General features: G+C 40.9%; 2 protein-coding genes and 1 non-coding gene across 4 annotated transcripts in view; 2 read left to right on the top strand and 1 right to left on the bottom strand.

Annotated features, from left to right (window-relative positions):
• Positions 1-7,884, top strand: part of MYO5B (myosin VB) — a 571,959-nt gene extending 564,075 nt beyond the window's left edge. For both annotated transcript variants that reach the window (XM_007486667.3, XM_007486668.3), the window contains 3 exons: positions 1,354-1,528; positions 2,471-2,551; positions 3,490-7,884. In XM_007486667.3, the coding sequence (XP_007486729.1) occupies positions 1,354-1,528; positions 2,471-2,551; positions 3,490-3,642 (409 nt within the window). In that variant the 3' untranslated portion in view covers positions 3,643-7,884. The remainder of the gene's footprint in view (positions 1-1,353; positions 1,529-2,470; positions 2,552-3,489) is intronic.
• Positions 7,885-11,296: 3,412 nt separating this feature from the next.
• LOC130458653 (small Cajal body-specific RNA 18) lies at positions 11,297-11,379 on the bottom strand. Its single transcript, XR_008918061.1, has one exon. It is a non-coding gene; the product is annotated as a small Cajal body-specific RNA 18 (non-coding RNA).
• Positions 11,380-13,731: 2,352 nt separating this feature from the next.
• ACAA2 (acetyl-CoA acyltransferase 2) overlaps positions 13,732-21,098 on the top strand; it is a 33,471-nt gene continuing 26,104 nt past the window's right edge. The window contains exon 1 of the mRNA XM_007486666.3: positions 13,732-13,957. Coding sequence (XP_007486728.1) covers positions 13,942-13,957 — 16 coding nt within the window. The 5' untranslated portion in view covers positions 13,732-13,941. The remainder of the gene's footprint in view (positions 13,958-21,098) is intronic.

Raw genomic sequence — 21,098 nt, 5'->3', positions numbered from 1 at the left:
TAATGATTAAAAAAAATCTTGTTCCTGATTTTTTTAAATAGAAAAATAGAATAGGTAATTGAGAATTTGACACAAAGTTGTACAACATACTAGTGTGCTATTTAAAACAAGTTGAGAAATTATTTTTATGTAAATAATCTTTAGTTGTATTTTATTTTTCATCTTGGAGATTCTGAGAATGATATCCCTTTTTCTAATAACTACCAAATATGCTTTTAAAGTTCAGAGCATAGACTTGGAGCTGGAAGGGATATTAAAGGTCATCTAGTCTAATCCATATATTTTATAGAAGAATAAACTGAGGCAAGGAGAAATGAATCCTTATACTAAAGTTGACGTTATTTGGTCCTCTGACTCCAAATCCAGTGTTCTTTCCACTATACCAAGCTGAGATGATTAAGGTTTCCTTCCCCCAAGCCACAGGGGGAAGACTTCAATGTAATTTCTTAGTTTTGGTTTTGTGAAAATAAGACATCAGGCAAAACAACAATACAGATAGCAGCATCATGGTTGTGCACATGTACCATTAACAATTTGGCATTAGTAAGCAGAAAAAGAACTAGAGACTTTGGACATCTATCTCAGCACTGGAACCTTTACTGATCAAAATCCAATTTACATCTTAGGCAATTGACCAAATGATGTAGTGAAGTCCCTCTGACATTGGCAAGGACCACATTGAGACAGTTAATGGGAGGGAAGGAAGAAAGAAGGAAGAAAGGGAAAAAAGAAGGAATGAAGGGAGAGAGGAAGGAAAGGAGGAATGAAGGAGGGAAGGAAGGAAGGAAGGAAGGGAAAGAGGGAGGAAGGGAGGAAGGAAGGCAGGAAGGAAGGAAGGGAGAGAAAGAGGGAAGAAGGTAGATTTATTTTTTTTGAACCCTTACCTTCTGTCTTAGGACCAATACTGTGTATTGGTTCCAAGGCAGAAGGGCAGTAAGGGCTTGGCAACTGGGGTTAAGTGACTTGCCCAGGGCCACACAACTAGGAAGTGTCTGAGGTCATATTTGAACCTAGGACTTCCTGTCTCAAACCCTGGTGCTCAGTCCACTGAGGAAGGCACTGCCCTTAGGAAGGCAAATTTATTAAGTATCACTATGTGCCCAGCATTGTTTTAAGTACTTTACAGTTACCTCATTTGATCCTCCCAACCCTGAAAGGTAAGTAGTATTATAGTATTATTATCCCCATTTTACAGTTGAGGGGAAAAAAAAAAAAGGTTAAGTAATTTAACCCAGGGTCTAGCTAGTAAGTATCCAAAGACGATTTTGAACTCAAATGTTCCTGACTCGACACCCAGCCCTCTATCCGTCATACCACCTCCATCCATTATCTGCTTTTGTCTTACGCACCTAGGTATAATATCAGCCAGCTGGAGGAGTGGCTTCGTGGAAAGAATCTCCACCAGAGTGGAGCAGCAGAAACGATGGAGCCTTTGATCCATGCAGCCCAGCTCCTGCAATTAAAGAAGAAAACTCCCGAAGATGCTGAGGCCATTTGCACCTTATGCACCTCCCTCAGTACACAACAGGTATAAGTCTGTCCTGGGCTGCTTCTCCTGCATGCTGGCAGAACTGTCATCTGGCACGCCTCCCTTTGGAGAAAAGTTGTGATGCTTGCAGTGACGTTGTTTTGTTGTGTTTTTAATTTGGTTCCCACCCTACCCCCAATTACATGTGAAAAGTTTCTAACGTTTTAAAAGTAATTTTGAGTCTCAAATTCTCACTCCCTCTCCCCCAGCTCCTCCCCACAGAGATGGTGAGCAGTCTCCTATAGATTTTACATGGAGCAGTTATATTTTTTACAAATCGCAATGCTTACCTCTAATTGCCAGGAACACTGTAGCCATGATCCTGAGCTTCCAGGTTAAAGAAAAAAGAAATCCAAAAGGAAGAATTAAAGTACTGAAGAAACACAAGGATCACCCATGAATAAGCAGCTACCACTGCAGAGAAGCAAAAAGCTTTTCCAATTGAATCTTGTTATTTTTCCTAGTGCAATAAAAAAATAATATATATATATATATTTTTTTTTTAATTGCAAAGCCCCAGAGTTGGAAGACATAGAGCTGTCACAAAGCAGGTGACTCCATACGATGATGCTTGCATATTCTAGATCAGGAAATAAAAAAAGTTTTCTAATTTTTTAAAGTGAGATCAAGAGGGCACTCCAAAAATCTGTCCTTCCAAGCTATTAGGTAAAAACATCAATGTTTCAGAAAGCAAATTCTAGCTACTTGGCAAAAAAAAAAAAGTGGCATTAGCCTACAAAGACATCCATTTGCTTAAAAATAGATGGCCATTTGGGAGAGACAAGTTGAGGATTGCATTCCCTGCGAGAAATTTATGGGTACGGATCTGGTTCAGCCCAGACTCTATCATCTATTCCTAACTTGGGTCTGGATTCAAGATTTTCTAGAGATTCAGATAACTGTTACCTCTTTTGTGACCACCATTTCTTTTGATTGCAACAGATTGTCAAAATCCTCAATCTTTACACTCCTCTGAATGAATTTGAGGAACGAGTGACAGTAGCCTTCATTCGAACAATTCAGGTGAGTTTGAGAATATTCAGCTTTATACTAAGATCATTTCCAGAACTAGGAAGGGGAATTGAGAGCATGAATTAACCTTGCTTGCTGTGCTAAGAAACAGTGGCTTACATGAAGGGAGAAGATGCTAGATGATACATGTTGTGGATCCAGTTATCTTTGAACCATATCTTCCATGCATTAAGTAGCATAATATGGATTGGCAATATTTATCTGAACAGTCTGTTTCTCTCAGATTTGAGAAATATACAACCAATATAATCCATTTCATTTAATGCTGGGATGTATAGAAATTGTATAACCACACCTAATAATTAATATCATAGTACAAGAGATAATTGGGGAGGGGGTGTCTCATTGATGTATGTGAGATGTAGCAGATAGACATTCAATTTAGAATCAAGAGAGATGAGTTTAAATCCTCTTCAGTGATACTTACTGACTCTGTGACCCTGGGCAAGTCACTTAACTGCTTTGACTCTCAATTTTCTCATTGTAAAATATAGATAGCTGCCTTCCAGACTCACTGTAAAGCTCAAAAGAAATCATAAAAACATACGTTTCAATAAAACATTAAAATTTGTAAAGAATTTCATCTAAGTCGTCTCATTTGAGCCTCATAAAAACCTTGCAAGATTGTTGGTTAGTCCAGTTTGACTCTTCATGACCCCATTTAGGGTTTTCTTTTTTTTTTTTTTAACCCTGAGCTTCCATCTTGGAGTCAATACTGTGTATTGGTTCCAGGGCAAAATGGTAGGGCTAGGCAATGGGGGTTAAGGGTCACACAGCTGGGAAGTGTCTGAGTTCAAATTTGAACCCAGGACCTCCCGTCTCTAGGCCTGGCTCTCAATCCACTGAGCCACCCTAATCATTTTAAAGGGATAGTACATCATTTGAAGCAAAGCCAAATCCAAAATTCTTAATGGTTTCCTTCCCCTCAGGCACAACTTCAAGATCGAAATGACCCTCAGCAGCTGCTATTAGACTTCAAGCACATGTTCCCAGTCTTGTTTCCATTTAATCCATCATCTCTGACCATGGACTCCATTCACATCCCTGCGGCTCTCAACCTGGAGTTCCTCAATGAAGTCTGAAGAAGACAGATGTTCGCCTTCTTGGCTCCAGTCCCAATGAGTTCGAGCAAAAAGACGACAATGACGGAAATCAAAGGACATACTGAGTGTGGTAAAAGTGGACCAAGCCAGAGCTTAAGAACCTGGGCAAAGTGCTGAACTGTGCAGTATCAGGCACATGTCTTCGATGTGATGATCATTTTTTTGTATTCTGCAGCTCAGAATAAGAATACTTGAAATACAGGGTTGTTTGGGGTTTTTTTTAATAGTTTGGCTTCAAATAAATGAGTGTGCAGCCCATAGCAATTTAAACAGTGTCTTCCCCAGTGCCATAGTCAATGGACTAATCTTGTCAAGTGGACATTGACCAACTTTTTGATCTTCATTACGTGGCTATTTAATGATTAAAAATTAGACATCGAAACTGCCTTCAGGGAGCTTCTAACGAATACTGATACTGACCATTGTGAGGTTGGCACACGTTCCCATTTCCATTGTTGTAGGAAGGAGGGGAAGTGATGTTGAGGGTTTGTGGTGAGGTTTTTGGAGAACAGGATGAGTTTGCCCACCTTTCCTAAAGGTATTGGTGTGCCTGGAACTACAGAGGCAGTCCTGGTAAAGGTGGCCTCCTCATACTTTCCCCAGTCCTTAGTAGAATTTTGATCTTTGGAGCCAAAATGTCAGAACAGCCCAGTCCCCTTTATGTCCAAATATGACTTCTGGATCTCGGTATTTAGGAAGAGTTATATTAAAACTGCTAGGTGTCCTTGTCCTTAGGTGATGACTGGCAAGGTAACTATGAGGGAAGATGTTCTCATGTCCAAAGCTAGTTCACAGTGGCTGCATCCAGACCAGGCACTATTTTTATGTACCCAATTTCCTCAAGTTATGGAATTCTAATTACTATTATCTCTTAAATCAGTAAGAAGACTCGGAATCCTAAAATGTTATTTCTCTATCCTCTAATAGGACAGGAGACCTCACAGATAGGACTTTATTATCATTTCAGCAGCCTGTAGGCAGTTCAATCCCTTCTCAAAAGGAGATTTGTTAGAGTGGTTTAAAAATATAAAAATAAAGAACATAGCTTTGGTTTTTAACTTAGTCAGATACTTCATTTTTTTAATTCCACAAATATCCAGTCAATATCTGACATTCATTCATTCATTTCTGTTTGTTTTAAACATCTTTCAGTTATTGTGTGAAGAAGAATATGAAATCTCCCTGTTAGAAAGTAAGAGAATAGAATTCTTGTGTTTTTTTCACTTTACAAGTTTTTTTAATATGATAAATGAACATTTTTCAGAAATATCTATTTTGAAAATTCTACCTGACCTCTTGTACTATATACCCTTATTTACTGTCTTCATCTGTATTTCCCTTCTTAAAAAAAGAAAAGAAAAAGTCCCTTAATAGTGATATTATGAAGAAGGCATATTGCCATTGCAGGATATTATAGTTTGGTAACCACAAAATAGTCCCTCTTCCTGATTCTTAACAGGGAAGTAAATTATCCCACAAATTGCCAGTTACATGGCCCCATTATTCTTAACTCCACATTCCCTCGGAAGCCTACGACAAAAGGCCCATGGGACCTGGAAGCAGATGAAGTCCTCTTTCCTTCTTTCCTTACCCCTCGCGTCCCTAGCAAATGCTGCTTTCCTTCAGCCTGGCCCGCACCTCCTTCTCTTCCTGCTTTACCATCATCTTCATTCATTTGGTCTCAGAACAGCAGAATGCTCCACCCTTGTTATACTGACAACACTTTATTAAGGTGGCCACCTCCTCTTCCACAACAAACTAACTTGTTTGGGTGTCTCTGCTGAGTTAAAGCTGTTTCTGATTCACTCATAGTTACGTATCGATGATAATATTTCTGGCATCATCAAGTTTCATTTTCAGTCAGTCTGAAAGTGGCACTTCGGTGGTTACCTCCTTAAGGACTGCAAATGCATCATGTAATGACTACGTGGCACTTTAGTTTAAAACTATTCCTATAGGTTGTGGGCCTTCAAGAGAAGAGAAAGCAGCTCATCAAAGACTCCAAGAGTTGGAAGACACCTTAGATATCACTTAGTCCAGCCTTCTAGTCAGTGCAGGACACATCCCTGAAAACTAGCACATTTACGTGGTCAAGCCCCTAAAGCCAAGCACTGGCTTTCACCCTTCCTATCCCCAGTGTATGCTCTCATGCACACATCTCCTTTCCATATTGGGCAGGACTTGGAGACTCTTTGAGCCAGGGCCCCACTTGATCTTTTGCATCTCTGGGCTTTGTTAGCTCGAGTACAAGTGGCACCCCATGAGTTTTTCATGCTAACCATAAGCTTCCTTCTGTCCACTCATCAGACAGGGAAAGATTTTCATTTTCTAAAGAAAAAGGTGTCTATAAAGGCAAGTACTGCCAATCATCCTCAATCATCTTCTACTGTCAGTTTTCTCAGATTGTTTAGGTGCCCATTCTTAGTCAATCCCAGAGGCAACCACAGATTTGCAATACATAATGCTTTGCCATTAGAATAAAATGGAAATAAGCTACTGAAGGTTTCCCCACACACACATAGATATTCTAACTAATCACAGATTTTATTCTAATTTTTTCCCTAAGGGGTTATGATATTTTGTGGGAGCTGTAAAGAATTTAATTTATATGTATTATATTTTTTAAAAAACATAAGATTTTTATAGAACATTAGTGTGGACATATATAAAAATTGGCTATTTAATGTTTAAGTCTGTAATATTTAACTTACCACTCAGTCTGTGCTTAGAAGATTCATGAGTATTTTTAATGTAGGCATCTTTTGTTAACTGTTTTTACTCCCTCCATTTAAAAAGCTCATCAAATACAACTTTATTCATTCAAACATCCCCAATTCCATGGAAATCAGAATGGCGTTTTGATTTCAGAATGTAGTTCAATTCGATGATTGAGATCTCTATTTGTTACTATCTCCAATGAGCACCTTTCCCACCCTGTGCCTTCAGCTGTTGTTAAGCTCAGTTGATATTTCCCTGGAATAAGCATTATTGTGGGAAGAATTTTAGCATTTCATATGACACTGTGGTGGATTTATGATTTTTCCAATGACACATTCTGGAATATTTTGAAGATCACAGAAAAAAAAAACAAAAACAACAGATCACATTACTTGTAGGTTGATGGGCTTTTAAAGGATTATATGAGAACTATCTGGTTATATTCAATTAGTTGTATGTCCGTAACTAATCCTTTCTGACTTTGTCAAGATATCTTTTTCCTGACGTGTTCTATCTAGTTTGTCAGTTGTTTACAGCATTTGTAGAAACAGCTAGGCTGTTGCAATACAGAAATGTACATAGGGTTCTTTTCCCTTTCCTTGGGGCATGTCAATAATAATGGCTCCTTTGGAATTTCTAATCCTGAATTTTTAAGTTATTTGTAAAGCACTTAGAAGTTTGGTCAAAGATAGGAAAAAACAATCAACTGCCACAACCAGGTCAATCAGCACATATCAGCTGTCTGAATTACCCCTTTGTAAAAAAAACAAAAAAAATGAGGGGCATCTGTCGTTACTTTTTCATTTAATATTAAACACACCAAACTTTCCCTCATTTCCCTGATACTACTGCAACAAAGATGTCATAATCGAATGACTAAGCAATGCCTGTACTACTAAACAGATACTAAAACATGAAACACAGGGTAGGATCCTCTAGTCATGGTTCATAGAGACCTTTCTCCACACCGTGTGTTATCAAACTAAGCCAGAGGTTCTGTTGCATGTACAGCCAAATACAGTTCACTTCTCTGCCACCCTGATGCCATAACTGAGTTGGGGAGCAGGAAGAAATAGACTAGAGGTTTTGGGGTTGTTTTTTTTTTCAATACTAAGAATAATAAGATACTGTTGTTTTTGTTTACTTTTAAAGCTCATTGGATGAAAAACTGTTTTCCTATATTATAAAAACTTTAATACTTTGAAATGAAAAATCTGAAATAAAATTAAACCTTTTCTTAAAGTGCACGTCAAATTGGCTGGATTTGGATCTAACACTTTGCCTCCAAATGATGTTTAGAAGGAACAGCCTCTCTTTGAAGGAGTTTCAATGATATTTGGGGGTGAAGCTGATATCATAGATGAAATATTACTGATAAAGAATATTTTTCCATTTTGGACAAATCTGTAAACTACATCTTTGTTTATAGGAAAATGCTTATAATAGTCACTGTAATATTCAGCTGTGGATAAAAATTTGTGGAAATAAATACTTTTGAATAAATATGGGTCTGCAGACCTCTAGAATTCTTTGCAGCTAAATATTGGCTGAAAAACAATAACAAACCTTTTGGGGGCTTGGGATAGAACCCTGATGTCTATAAATTCAAACATCCTTGCCAGTGATATATACTGCCAACTTCATCCTGCCCCCTACACCATGCAGTTGTAAGCGCTGGGATCTGAGAGTTAGTTTGACCTTTTCTGAAACAATACAGAATTGTACAATAATAGCTACATAATTATTTGAACCTTTTGAGCAGTGATTCCACTACTAGGTTTACTCTAAGGTGGTTGTTTTTAAGGGGGAAAGGAGAAACAAAACTGATTTGTATATAGCCTGTAGCAGAGGCTCCTTCCTGATATGAGGGACCTGGGGGCTCATTTTGAGGACTTCTCACTTATCCTGATCATTATTGCCACACAAATGGAACCTGGGAATTTCATTCAATTAAACAATAACAACCAAGATTTAAGTATTTATGGACAAGGTACTAGGGTTTCAAAGATAAAAACCAAATAGATCCCACCTTCAAGAACAATTCTAAGTAGGAGGGAAAAGAAGGAAATGGAAGAAGCATTATTTAGGGCCTACTGTGTGCCAGGCATTGTGCTCAAGGCTTTTTTACAAATACCTCATTTGAGACAACAATTCTGCAGGACAGGTACTGCTATTGTCCCCGTGTTACAGTTGAGGGGCCTGAGGCAGCACTAAGTGACTTGTCAAGGATCGCAAAGCAAGTAAATGTCTTGAGGCCTGATTTGAACTCAGATTGTCTTGACTTCAGGACTAGCACTCTATCCACCTCACCACCAGCTGCCTCTGTTAGGGATATATGAAGTACACAGAGAAGTACAAAATATCTTAAAGAGAGAACATTAACAACCAGGATCAGGAAGGGCCGTGATGACCTTACGGAAGAGATAACATCTGAGCTGAGTCTTAAAGGAGACTTGAGAGACAATCCATCAATAAGCATTTCTTAAGCTGTGCCAGGATCTGCACAAAACTCTGGGGATTCAACAAGAGGCACAAAACAGCCCCTGACCTCAAGAGAGTTCACTATCTGGGGGTAGGGAGGATGGCAATTAGGAACAGCTTGTGGGAATGTATATAGGCAAATCTATTGTCCCTTAGAAATCACTAATAGTCCTATCTGGCTGGAAGAATAGACTAAAATGGAGCAATGGCAAATGGGCCAGTCATGGAGCTTGGTGAGCCCCTCATGGCTGGAGGCTTCCTGCTTCTCAATGATGGTGAGCATCAAGTAATAGAGGGATTCAAGGCAAAGGCAGTTGTTTTTTTTTTCAGTTGTCTGATTCTTTATTATCCCATTTGAAAATTTCCGGGCAAAGATATTGAAGTGTTTGCCATTTCTTTCTTCAACTCATTTTACAGATGAGGAAATTGAGGCAAGCTGAGTTAAATGACTTGCTCAGAGTAACACAGTTTAGTATCTGAGGCTGTATTTGAACTTGGGTCTTCCTGTTCCCAGGCCTGGCTCTATAACCATTTTACCGCCTAGGTTTTATAAGATTGAGCTTGTGAGTCTAGGAGTAAAGGCAGATTCAAATAGGACATTCCTTCTAGTTCTTACTTACCACTGCAGAATTATTACCTTGGCTGATTTAAAACTGCATGGATGTAGAGACTGGATAACTTTTTTCTCTTTATTTCTTTTCCCATTGCTTTCACTCCAAGGACACTAGATTAATCTTTTCTATTCATTCTAGATCAATTCTAGTTCCCCTTAAATGTTTATTACACAAAGATAACAAATGAATATAGCTGGATAGCAAGCCATAAAACAGAACTAGGTAAGTTACAAAGAATAGACATGAGAACAAATGGATTCTTTGACTGGGGAGCAAGATAAAATCTTAGCTCAACTAAGGAGAGAATAATCTCATAACTCATGGAAAAGTTCAAGAAGTCCACTTTTAATATTTAGGGGCACAGGCACTAAGAATCAGGGACATGTCTGGGGATGGAGGCAGCTTTCCCCACATGTCTGCATGTCTGGTTCTGGAGGCTCTTGCCATTCAAAGTCTGTGTCTTCTATCTCTGCATTCTTCTCAGTTCTTGCTTCTTTCCTTTCTCTCCAAAATATTCCCACATTTGCATCCTCATGGATAAGGAGGCTTCAGCCAATCAGGATTTTTATCTCCCCTGGAGTAGGCAGCACAAGACTTCATGGGGCTATTCTTCAGGTTCAGCTTATGCTGCCTTCTAAATGAAGTTTTTTTTCTGTTTTCCATGCTCCTGAGGCTATCGCTTCTTCCTGTTACTCAATTACTTTGTATTATATGTGTATATACATACATACATGCATATGTCTTGTGTAATTCCATTTTTACATTCTGGCCTCCCTGAATACACACACATATTCAGAGGGCAAGGACTTCATCCCTCAGTTTATGTTCTAAGGACTTGGCAATAGTACCTATTGCATAGTAAACATTTACATTAAACATATAAGTACCTGCTGATTGCTTGATGATGCATGTTGTTGGTGTTTATATGTGCATATCTATCTTTGTATACATTTATAATAGCTAATATTTATACCCTGTTTAATCTATTTCAAGCACTGTGCTAAGCATTATCTCCTTTAAGCTTCACAACCCACAGAGGCAAGTGCTATTATTTTCCCCATTTCACAGATGAGGAAACTTAAGGCAAATAGAGGGTATATGATTTGCCCAGGATCAGACAGCTAATAAGTAAAAGACTGGATCTGAGCTCATCTTCCTGACTCCAGACCCAGTTCCCTTTCCACAGTACCACCTAGATGCCCCTGTCATTGGCTAACTGTCCAGATTTCATCTCTCCACTAGCATCTTTGCTCTGCTCCCCTAGCATCCAGGCAACCTTTTATGTGTTGTCTTCTCCCACTGAACAGATCAATTTATTTGTATTTGTAACCCTGGAGCTTACAATTCCTGAGGGCATATGCTAAACACTTAATAAATGCTCACCTTATGTGTGTGTGTGAGTCTATCCCCATTTGTTCAGTTAATAATCACCAGTGTCTTGACTTGTCTAGCCAATGAACTTTAGTGACTAGAGAAGAGTGAGGCCTACTGTGATGTCATTTTGGTTCCCTCCAAGTAAGAAAGACAACCACTAACCACCATGTAAAGGCTTGCTCTAATGGTAAAAAATGGTAACTCCAAAGCGATGGAAGTAGGTACATAAGAAGACTGGATTTGGAGTCAAAAGGCCTGGTTTTAAATTCTCTCTCACTAGGCAAGCTATTTAACCTCTCTGGGCCTCAGTTTCCTCAAGGGAGTAGTTCAGATGTTCTTCCAAGGTCCCTGCCAGCTCTAGATGCTGTAGCAGCAGTCAAATTAAAATTATGCCCTTTGAACTGAAGTAGATTTGGGGGATGTCCACCCCTGCCTCGGCGTGCCCCTGGTCTCAGTCCGCTCTCAGCACACATTCCATCACCTGGTTCTACGAACTCAGATTGCGCAGTGGCCACGTCATCATCGACCAGGGTTCCAAAGAGCCGCCTATGGCTCCCCTTCCTCCCCCACCCCCAGCAGCGCCCACCCTCCCCAGGGGCACAGCCCAGGAAGCTGCCCCTTCCCTGCCCTGCCTTGCTGCCCAGCGCCAGTCCGGGCCCCAAGCCTCCCATCCCCTGCATCATTTTTCTATAATCACTTCGGGCTCCCAGTACCAAACCGTCCCCTGCCCAGAAGCCCGATCATATAAGGAAAATATAGTGGGTCACTTGGGGGCTGCGTTGGGGCGACTCGGGCGCTTCTCCCCCTTCCTAAACTGCAAAGAATCCTCCTTCCCCCAAAGACCGCCGAGGCGAGTCTGAGGACAAAGCAACGCGCTCCCGGAAGTTATCACTGTCCCAGGCCCCGCCCCTAGTTCCGGGAAGAAAGTCTAGCTGCTTAGCCAATAGCTCCCCACCTTCGGGTGGCTCGCTCCACTAAACTCTACGGTCTCTGGACCTCTAGTCCCACCAAACGCTCTCATCTCCGGGCCACTCAGCCAATCGCTCCCCGCCTACGGGCCTGCCCCTTCCCGCTCTGCGCCTCAAGGTGCCTGAAGTTTTTCTTCCTGAGCCATTGGTGCTCTCCATGCTTTGAGCGTTACCACCTCAGCAGCATCCCGGCTTTGAACTTTGCCATGATCCGATAATCTAATCAATAGGCGTTTATTAAGCGCTTACTACATGCCTGACACTGTAGGGTACGTAATGAACACGACCCCTGCTCTCAAAGAGTTTACACACTAATAGGGAAGGGAAGGGAGAGAATATACAAAAGGAGGCAGGAAAATGGCTTAGATGGGAAGAGACTGGGCTGTATCGCTTAGGGGAACCTCGTTCTTTTGGAGTGCAGAAAAGCAGATACAAAGCACGAGAAGTGTCCAGTTTCTGCCCTAGACGACGGCAGGGATTGGGAGCGGTTTGGTACGCCACCTTCCAGCCCTCCAATCAGAAAGGAGAGGAGGCGTTGTCAATCAAGGTTTGAGAGAGTAGTTTGATGGAGAGATTAGGAGTGATCTGAAGAGGAACGGCTTGTTTGCAGAGATGCAGATGCAGTGTGGATTGCGTACAAGGGCTGGAAGGGTCTTTGTGGAGTTCGAATCCAGCTTCGGACCCTTACTCAGCAGGGTGTGACCCTAAGACAAGACACTCAACCGCTTTCTGCCTCAGTTTTCTCATGAGTAAAATGGTTACAGTATTCGTAACTACCTTCCCAGGGTTGTGTTGAGGATCAGATGAAATCATAATTGTAAAGTTCTTCCTTCTAGAAATGTTAGCTATTTTAATTATTAGTCTACTCTGGTTAATAATAGGTTTGGCAGATTAATTGTTCTTCACCTTAATATTATAAGAGAGCCAGAGCCAGAGATAGATGGATGAATGGAGAGATAGATGGTAGATAGACACAGACAAGTAGATGGATGAATGGATAGATAAGTAGCTAAATGATATAGTCAGATAAGACGGATATATATGCAATATATTCACTATATACCTATAGAGAACACTATTGGATAGACATAATATATACATATTCACATGTAAGTATATGTTCAAAGAAAAAAAACCTTTGGAACAAACATAGCCGAGCAAAACAAACTTGGACACTGGCCATGTCCAAGATTTGTTGCCTCATCCCCGTCTTGAGACCAGAGCACCTTTCTTTTCAGGAGGGGGGCGGCAGGTTCATTATTTGAGTTTGGTCACCTTTGATTAGAATTCTTAAATTCTCAGACAATTAGAAGAATTCCTAAACCAATGAAACCACCGGTCCAGACTAAGCACACGCATATGCAAGCTATATAGGTATAGATAAGTAGAGATCCGCAAATCTATATCTTTATATATCTGTATCTATATTAATCTACTTATCTCTATCCATTCACACACAAGAAAAGGGGCATTTTCAAGCAAAGGAAAAGAGTACTAGTGGAGGCCAGTGGGAAAAACGTCACAGAAAGGCTAAACCTCTACCTGCTATGTGCATACCACAAATGCTGCCCTCCCTTTCCCCTTCTCCCTTTCCCCCCCCCCCCTTCTGGAAAAAGCAGAATCCTCTGCATGTCTTTACTCCGGTAGGGCAGAAGAAGAGGGCTAAGGAACAGCTTCGGGATAAAAAAAAAAGTTCCATCCCAGAACCAGGCCTAGAGAGGGGAGGTCCTGGGTTCAAATATGGCCTCAGACTCTTCCTAGCTGTGTGGCCTTGGGCAAGTCATTTAACCCCCATGACTGCTCTTCTGCCTTGGAACCAGTACACTGTATAGATAATAAAACACAAAGTATGAGTTTTATTTATTTATTTATTTTTTAAAGAAAAGCTCCATCCCACATTTAGGAGAGGAGGAGAAGGCCCTGGAGGGCGGCAGAGCTCAGGGGAGGAGCAGGCGCCTCCGGAGCCAGAGGGGGAGGGGAATGTAGGTGAAAGGGGAGTGGAGGAGGCAGGGCCGCAGCCTACTGTTGCGCTACAAAGTGCCGGCCTCCCAGGCTTCGGGCAATCTGCTCTGCTTCCGAGGAGAGTCTCCTGGCCGCGGAAGTATCCCCAAACCTGTCCAGCCATGGCCCTCCTCCGAGGTGAGCATCCTGCAGGAGCTAGGAGCGAGAAGAGCTGCGCTTCGGCCCCCAGCCCCTCTCATCCACCCCTCCAGGGCCCCAGCTCCGGAGGCCCCCCGGGCAGCGCGCGCCGCGGTCACGTCTCCATGGCCCCGGAGCCCGGCAGCCCCTGGTGCAGCCGACCTTGACTCCGGGCTCTCCGTGCTGCGGCTTTGCGGCGCCTTGTGCTCGGGATAGCGGCCTGGGGCCCTGCCAAGACCCCTTCCCTAAAAGCCATGGGCGTTATGGACGCTTCGCTTCTTTGGGGAAATAAGGGGAGTGCTGGGGATTAGCCGCCTCACCGGGGCTGTCAGAGGAGTTCTTGAATGCTCTCTAAAGTGAGATTTTATTGTCAAGGAGGATGAATGAAACGCAGATTACGGGGCGCTCGGGATAAACTCTAGGATAAAAACCTTACAGGGCGGGTGGATTAGTTCCGTTTACTGCAGGATGGCAGACGAGATTTGGCTCCTGGGCTGCAGGTTAATAAGGGAATTGTACAGTTGTGTCCGACTCTTGGTGACGTCATAGACTGAGCAAAGACATCGGAGTGGTTTGTCATTTCTTTCTCCAGCCCATTTTACAGAATACGAAACTGAGGCCAACAGGGTCGAGCGACTTGGCCACAGCTAGTAAGAATCGGAGGGCTGAATTAAATTCAGGAAGAGGCATCAGGTACAGACATTCACTGTACCCCCGGCTGCCTAAATAAGGAACTTAGTACAGCGTTAATAATGAATCATTTATAATAACAGATACGCAACAGCACCAGTCCAGCATTTTTGAGTCTAAACAACCCGTAATGGCACAGTGAAGTTTGCCCCATCCCAAAATAATCATAAATGGGTTGCTTGCTTTTAATAAATACTCCTAATGAATATAATGCAAACCACCGTTTGCAAATGGGTTTGCCGTTTTTATCTCGTGGCCAGGGCCTGTGTGAGTCTTTTAGAATTGGCAATTTTCAAAAATGTTACGTGCAGAAGGCATTCCCTGCCCAGGTTTCTTTGTTTATTGGCTAAAAAAGAGACCTAAGTGTAATTGCTATCTCGCCAGCGAGCCTCGTCCAAAGGGAGTGGGCAAAGGCTGACTTCGCTCATGTGATCCTGTCTCTGCCCCTTATCCCCCCACCCCCACCCCACCCCTGCCATGATCAGGGTCAGAGGAGCACGGATTCAAGGACCCAAACAAGATTCTATTTTTTCCCCCAATTCCATGTAAAATCTTTAGCATTCGTTTTTTAAAGAATTTGGCGTTACAAACGTTCTCCTTTAGTCCCCTGCCCAGACAAGAAGAAATTAGATAGAGGTGATACAGGTAGTCGTGGAAAACACTTCCATAGGAAATGAGATCCGGAGATCCGATATTTATCTGCCTTTTCCAGGTTTCAAGAAGCTTTCGTTTGCCCATACCGAATAGATCTCCTCCCCCGCCAGGTTCCTATTATTAAGTGCAGAAAAAAATGTTGGTGGACTCACTGATTGATTTTAGAGGTCATTTAGCCCAGTCTCGACCATCTCTAGTTTGTTTTAATGAAACAGAAAGCCGTGTGGAAGGCCAGGTAGTATTCTTGATGGTGTCCAGATCCCCTTGTTTCTATGCCAAGTCTTAATCCTGTCTATCTAGTAAATAGTCTGTAAATGTATTGCAATACATTTTCTTAGTGAAGCTGTATAGGAACTTCTCAGGCAAAATATACCACAATCTTATTATTTTAAAGTTATATTTAATCAAAATAACTTTTTTTTAAATTTAGAATATTTTTCCAAGGTTACACCATTCATGATTTTCCCCACTGCCGGAGCAATTCCACTGGGTTATGCATGTATCCTTGTTCAAAACCCATTTCCATATTATTTATATTTGTGGTAGAGCAATCCTTTAACATCAAAACTCCAATCATATCTCTGTCGAACTACATGATCAATCTTATATTTTTCTTAATCAAAATAACTTTTAAAGAATAGATTTTGACTGGTTCTCTAGTATTAGCTAATGATGTAATAAGAAACATATATAGGAAAGTATTTTCATCTTTTTTCTCCTTTGAACCCCACAACCCTATAAGCTGGCTACTGCAGGTATTATTATTTTTTTTTAACCCTTAGCTTTTGTACTTGTAACAGCTCTAAGACAAAAGAGTGGCAAGGGCTAGACAATAGAAACTTAAGTGACTTGCCCAAAGTCATACAACTAGGAAGTATCTGAGGTCAGATTTGATCCCAGGACCTCCTGTCTCTAGGTCTGGCTCTCAATCCACTGTGATACCAAGCTTTTCCGGACTGCAAGTATTACCACCTTCATTGGACAGAAGAAAACTGAGAAGTTAAGGAACTCACAGGTAGCCACATTGGAAGGATAGAAGGGAGGATTTGAACCCAGGCCTACCTGAGGCTTAATTCCAGCATTTGGTCCTCCAAGGAAACTCAGGCCTACCTGAGGCTTAATGCCAGCATTTGGTCCTCCAAGGGGGGAAGGAAAAAAAAAATATATATATATATGTATGTACTCACACACACACACACACACACACACACACACACACACACACACATGCACAGCTCAGTACTATGGATCTACTGCAGATTGTGAATATTTCTGGCAAGAATTTGTGCAATGAAATTTTAAAATGTAATATCCCTGGATTTGGAAAATCACTTAATTGTGTTTCATCATTTGTAAAGTGAAGGGTTGGAACAAAAGATCTTTATGTTTTCTTCTTGCTCTTATCTTGCCATAACCTCAAGTCCATATGTAAAAACCTGTAGGAATAATGTCCAAGACAAATGACGAGGGAGCTAATTATTGTAACCCAAGAAATGAATGGCATGGTAGTTCACTTTGGTAGGTTAGAGACTAGATAAGAGCAAATCTGCCCACGTTTTACAAGGCCATTATACTCACAGTTCTATCAATGATTACTTCTATATTACATATATTCTCTTATGCCTTCATTCCCCTTTTTTCATTTTGGGGAATTTTCACATTATTTTTCAAGCAATCACTAGAAATGATCACCTAATTATTAAAATTCTTAATTGAAATTGTATCGAATAGGAAATTTTTTTTAACTTGCTAGAATGGTTCTTTTTGTTACTAGAACAAATGTCCAAGGTTATAAAGTAATTAAAGATTATTCTATAATCTGTATAATTTATAATCTACAGAATCTATATATATATATATATATATATATATATACTCTCTAACTATATAATAAAACTTCACTTTTTTGTGTCATGGACCCCTGCATACAATTTATACACTTCTCAGCATAATGAACTTAAATGCATAAAATAAAATACACAGGATTACAAAAGAAATTATATTGAAAAGATGTATAATATTTTTTCACATCCAAATTCATGGACTACCTAAAGTCTATCCAGGGAACATGGATCCCAAATTAAGGAACTCTGAACTGTATTTATTTATCTGGGCTCCTTTAGTTTGAAGAAACAAAGGAATCTGTGCCTAGCTGTTGATTCAGCTCATTTACCCATTATCAAGCACCATGTGTAATTCCCATCTTCAAAGTTATCAGAATGTTACTAAGACTAATTCTTCTCTCTTAAAAAAATTGCTACCTCCTTCCATAGAGAATCCCTTGTCTCTTGAGATGATTAGAAAGGAAAGAACAGGGCTCAAAAGTAATAAAAAACATTAGCATTCAGTGCCCATTCCATCAGAATTACTCAGCATCTTGGTCTTTCTCACCAGGAGTCTGTACTTTGAAGCAATATTGGAAAAGCCATTCTTGGAAAAGGAAAAGCCTTTTATCTCAGTATTTGCAGATCCTTACCTTCCATGAATTCTCAGAACTCTGCAGAATGAAAAAGGGTTTGGTGTGTGGAGGAAGATGGTTATATCACAGCCCTTTTAACTTTTTTACTTCAATACAGAGTAAGCCCGTGGCTCAACCAAATGGCTCAAAAAGCTTTTGGCTTTGAGTGACTAACTCCAGAAAATAAAGAAGCAGGGGAAAGCCCAGAAATTAGCAAAGAAAAAGCAGCCATTAACTCCTTATCCTGTGAAATGTAGGGAATGAGGCTTTCTTGGTAGAGGGCAGTGTTGGTGAACCTTTTAGACTAAGTGCCCAAACTGCAACCCTCATGCTGCATGTGAGCTGCCCCCTCCCCCCAGACAGAGGAGGGAGGGAGGACTCTCATTGGGCTGCTGGGCAGAGGGGCAAGTCATGTGAGAAATGTCCTCAGGCAGGTTTGGAAAGGGGGAGGGGAGCAGTCCCCTGCATGCTTCAGCACTTATGCCATAGGTTCACCAACTCAGTATAGGGGATTCCCCTACAGCTGTTGGCACTTCTCCGTGACTTAGAATATTAGTTTCCTGTGGTCCTGTCTGGTTAAGTGTGGCTTGATTGACAACTTTTAGACTTTGACATCAGCTTCTTTGAAATATACTGAATTTGTGGGGCAGGTTATTGACTTAGTATACAGATCACCAGTCCTGGAGTCCAGAGGACCTGGGTTCAAATCTGACTTCAGACACTTCCTAGATGCTTGAACTCATTTGCCTAGCCTTTGCCCTTCTCTCTTATTTTTTTGTTCTTCTGAGTTGTTACTAAGAAAGTAAGGTTGTTTGATTTTTTTTTTTAGGAAAGAAAAAAAATTATGTAATTTTAAAAAATTAAGGGATTATATTTTCCCAAGTTATTACTGCATTTCCTATTTTATCAGACCCAGTGGTTTAGGTAGTCAGTGGCCCTCAGAACTATGGGATATCAAGTCTTCATCTGCTCTCCTAGCACTGTTGTACAGTTGTAAAGTACGATAAATTTCCTTTTTAGTGTATGACACATGATTTTTCCTCCCTTTAAAAGGAAATATGAAATGTTTGATGATTGAAAAAAAAAACAATGACACTATCATAAGAAGGAAATAGAATTATGGAGGCTCACTGTGATATGGCATGGGGGAAGAGAACAAGCATTTATTAGACACTGTGTGCAAGGAACTATGCTAAAGAGCTTTACGAATATTATCTCACGTTATCTTCACAACAACTCTTTGAGGTAGGTGCTGTTATCTACATTTATAGAAAGGGAAACTGAGGCAGGCAGCATTTAAGTGACTTGCTGACGGTCACACATCTTTAAAGTGTGTAAGTTCAGATTTGAGACCGGACCTTTTTAATTCCAGGCCCAGCACTCTATCCACTGTGCTGCCTGGCTGCCCCTTGGTCTTTTCCTTGGTGAGAATCTCCTACATTATTGCCGTTTAGTCACTTGTCAGTCATGTCTGACTCTTTATTACCCACTTTGGAGTTTTCTTGGCAAAGATATTGGAGTGGTTTGCCATTTCTTTCTTTAGCTCATTTTACATATGTGGCAACTGAGGCAAACGGGGAAGTGACTTGCTTAGGGTCACACAAGTAGTGTCTGAAGCCATATTTTAACTCAGGAAGATCAGCCTTCCTGTCTCTAGGCCCTGTACTCTATGCACTATGCTACCTAGTTTCCCATGATTGCCCCCAAACTTAATCAAGATAATTAAAATACAATAAATCTCAGTGACTCAAAAACATTACTTTTTTTACCTTGGTTTTTAACAAGGTTTTAGATTGAGACTTGTGGATGGCCTAAAATCTGGGAAGGATAGCTAATCCATTGAGGTACAGAATTTTATTCTTTTTTATATTATATATTGTATACATATATTTTTTATATATACCAGTATATTATATTGTGTAGATATTGGAGAGAGAGACCTTTGGAATGCTAGGCTTTGATTGACAGGCACTGCAATGACAGTTTGGACAGCAAAGGATTGTGGGGGAGCACCGTTGACTGAGGAGAATTCTGGAGAGCCCTGGGTCTTCTGATTCTGGAGGGTGAGCTGAAAAGTTCACTTCTGAGAGGCTGAGGGATTCCCCAAAGCCACAAGAGGACGTAGGCTTCCTGCCTTTGATTCTGCAGCTATATTCTCTAAAGGAAATCCATTCCACTAATTCCTCTACCTGCCATCCAAATCTCTGTTCCTGAGGAAGAGCTGGAAAGGACTCCCACAAACCCTTGAGCCCAGCCCTCTGGCTTCGTCTTGGTCTCTCTTAGCATTCCCTGAACTGATATAGGATTTAGTGATGATACCTTAGCTTCGAGATAAAGAGAGCAGACAGCTGCAAAGGAGGCTGAGAACTTTGGGGCTTGGGCTCCTGCCTCTTGTTCCGCAGCTGGGGGGTTAGCTTGACAGGGCAACCTTCCCCCATCTGTCCTTCCATACATTTACCCTTTCCTTTCAAACAAAATCCTTAGTTAAGTCAGATCTGGCTTTGGCCTATTTCCATAATGAAAGGAGTGTTGGGTAATTGGGGACAGGAATCCTGTCCTGTCTGTAGCAAGATCAGACTAGATTTGTTACAATCTCCATTGAGGAAGGTTGAGTACAAACCTTCCTTGGAAACAGCTGAAAGGGGAAACAGACACCTTTTCCCCTCAGCTTCTGTCCTCCTTAGGGTGAGGGGATGTAGTCTATTAAAATATCCCCAGAGAAAGTCTTCTTTCTTCCTCTCTAGAGGTAACCTCAATCTCCTGCTTTAGTCCCCTAAGAAGGGAGAGATCTTGCCATCTTCCCTTCATCACCAGGGTTCACCTCAGCCTCCATATTTTCCTTCACCATTTGGTCTACTTGAACACCATTTGGTTTCACTGGTGATCACATCTTGCCTGTTAGGCAGAACATCTAACCCTCTTCATTAAAAAGGAAGGAAAGCCTCCCATCATTTTACAATTGGCATTTTAAAAGATCTTGAATGGCTGAAAAAGTAGGCCAGAACAAAATAAAATTAATAGAGGTAGATGAAAAGTCTGGCATTTAGTTTCAAGAACTAAATGTTTTTCAGGGCCTCCCCAAACAAAAGTGAATTGTCTCAGGTTTCAACCCAAAAGAACAATTTCAATGTAAATCCATTCCACCTTCTTTACATCGCTCTGCTTATTCGATGGTATCAAGCCTTAATTTCCTCTTCATGTTTAGATATTTTATTTTTATTTTGTGTGAGTGTGAGGAACATCAAGACTAATTATTGCAGGAATGGGAGTGATATATAATAACAATGGAAAGGTAGGTTGAAGCAAAGTTATACAGGAGTCTAAATGCCAAACAGTTTC

Source organism: Monodelphis domestica, chromosome 3 (assembly GCF_027887165.1).
Source record: "Monodelphis domestica isolate mMonDom1 chromosome 3, mMonDom1.pri, whole genome shotgun sequence".
Lineage (NCBI taxonomy): Eukaryota > Metazoa > Chordata > Mammalia > Didelphimorphia > Didelphidae > Monodelphis > Monodelphis domestica.
This window is presented reverse-complemented; position numbering and strand designations above follow the sequence as displayed.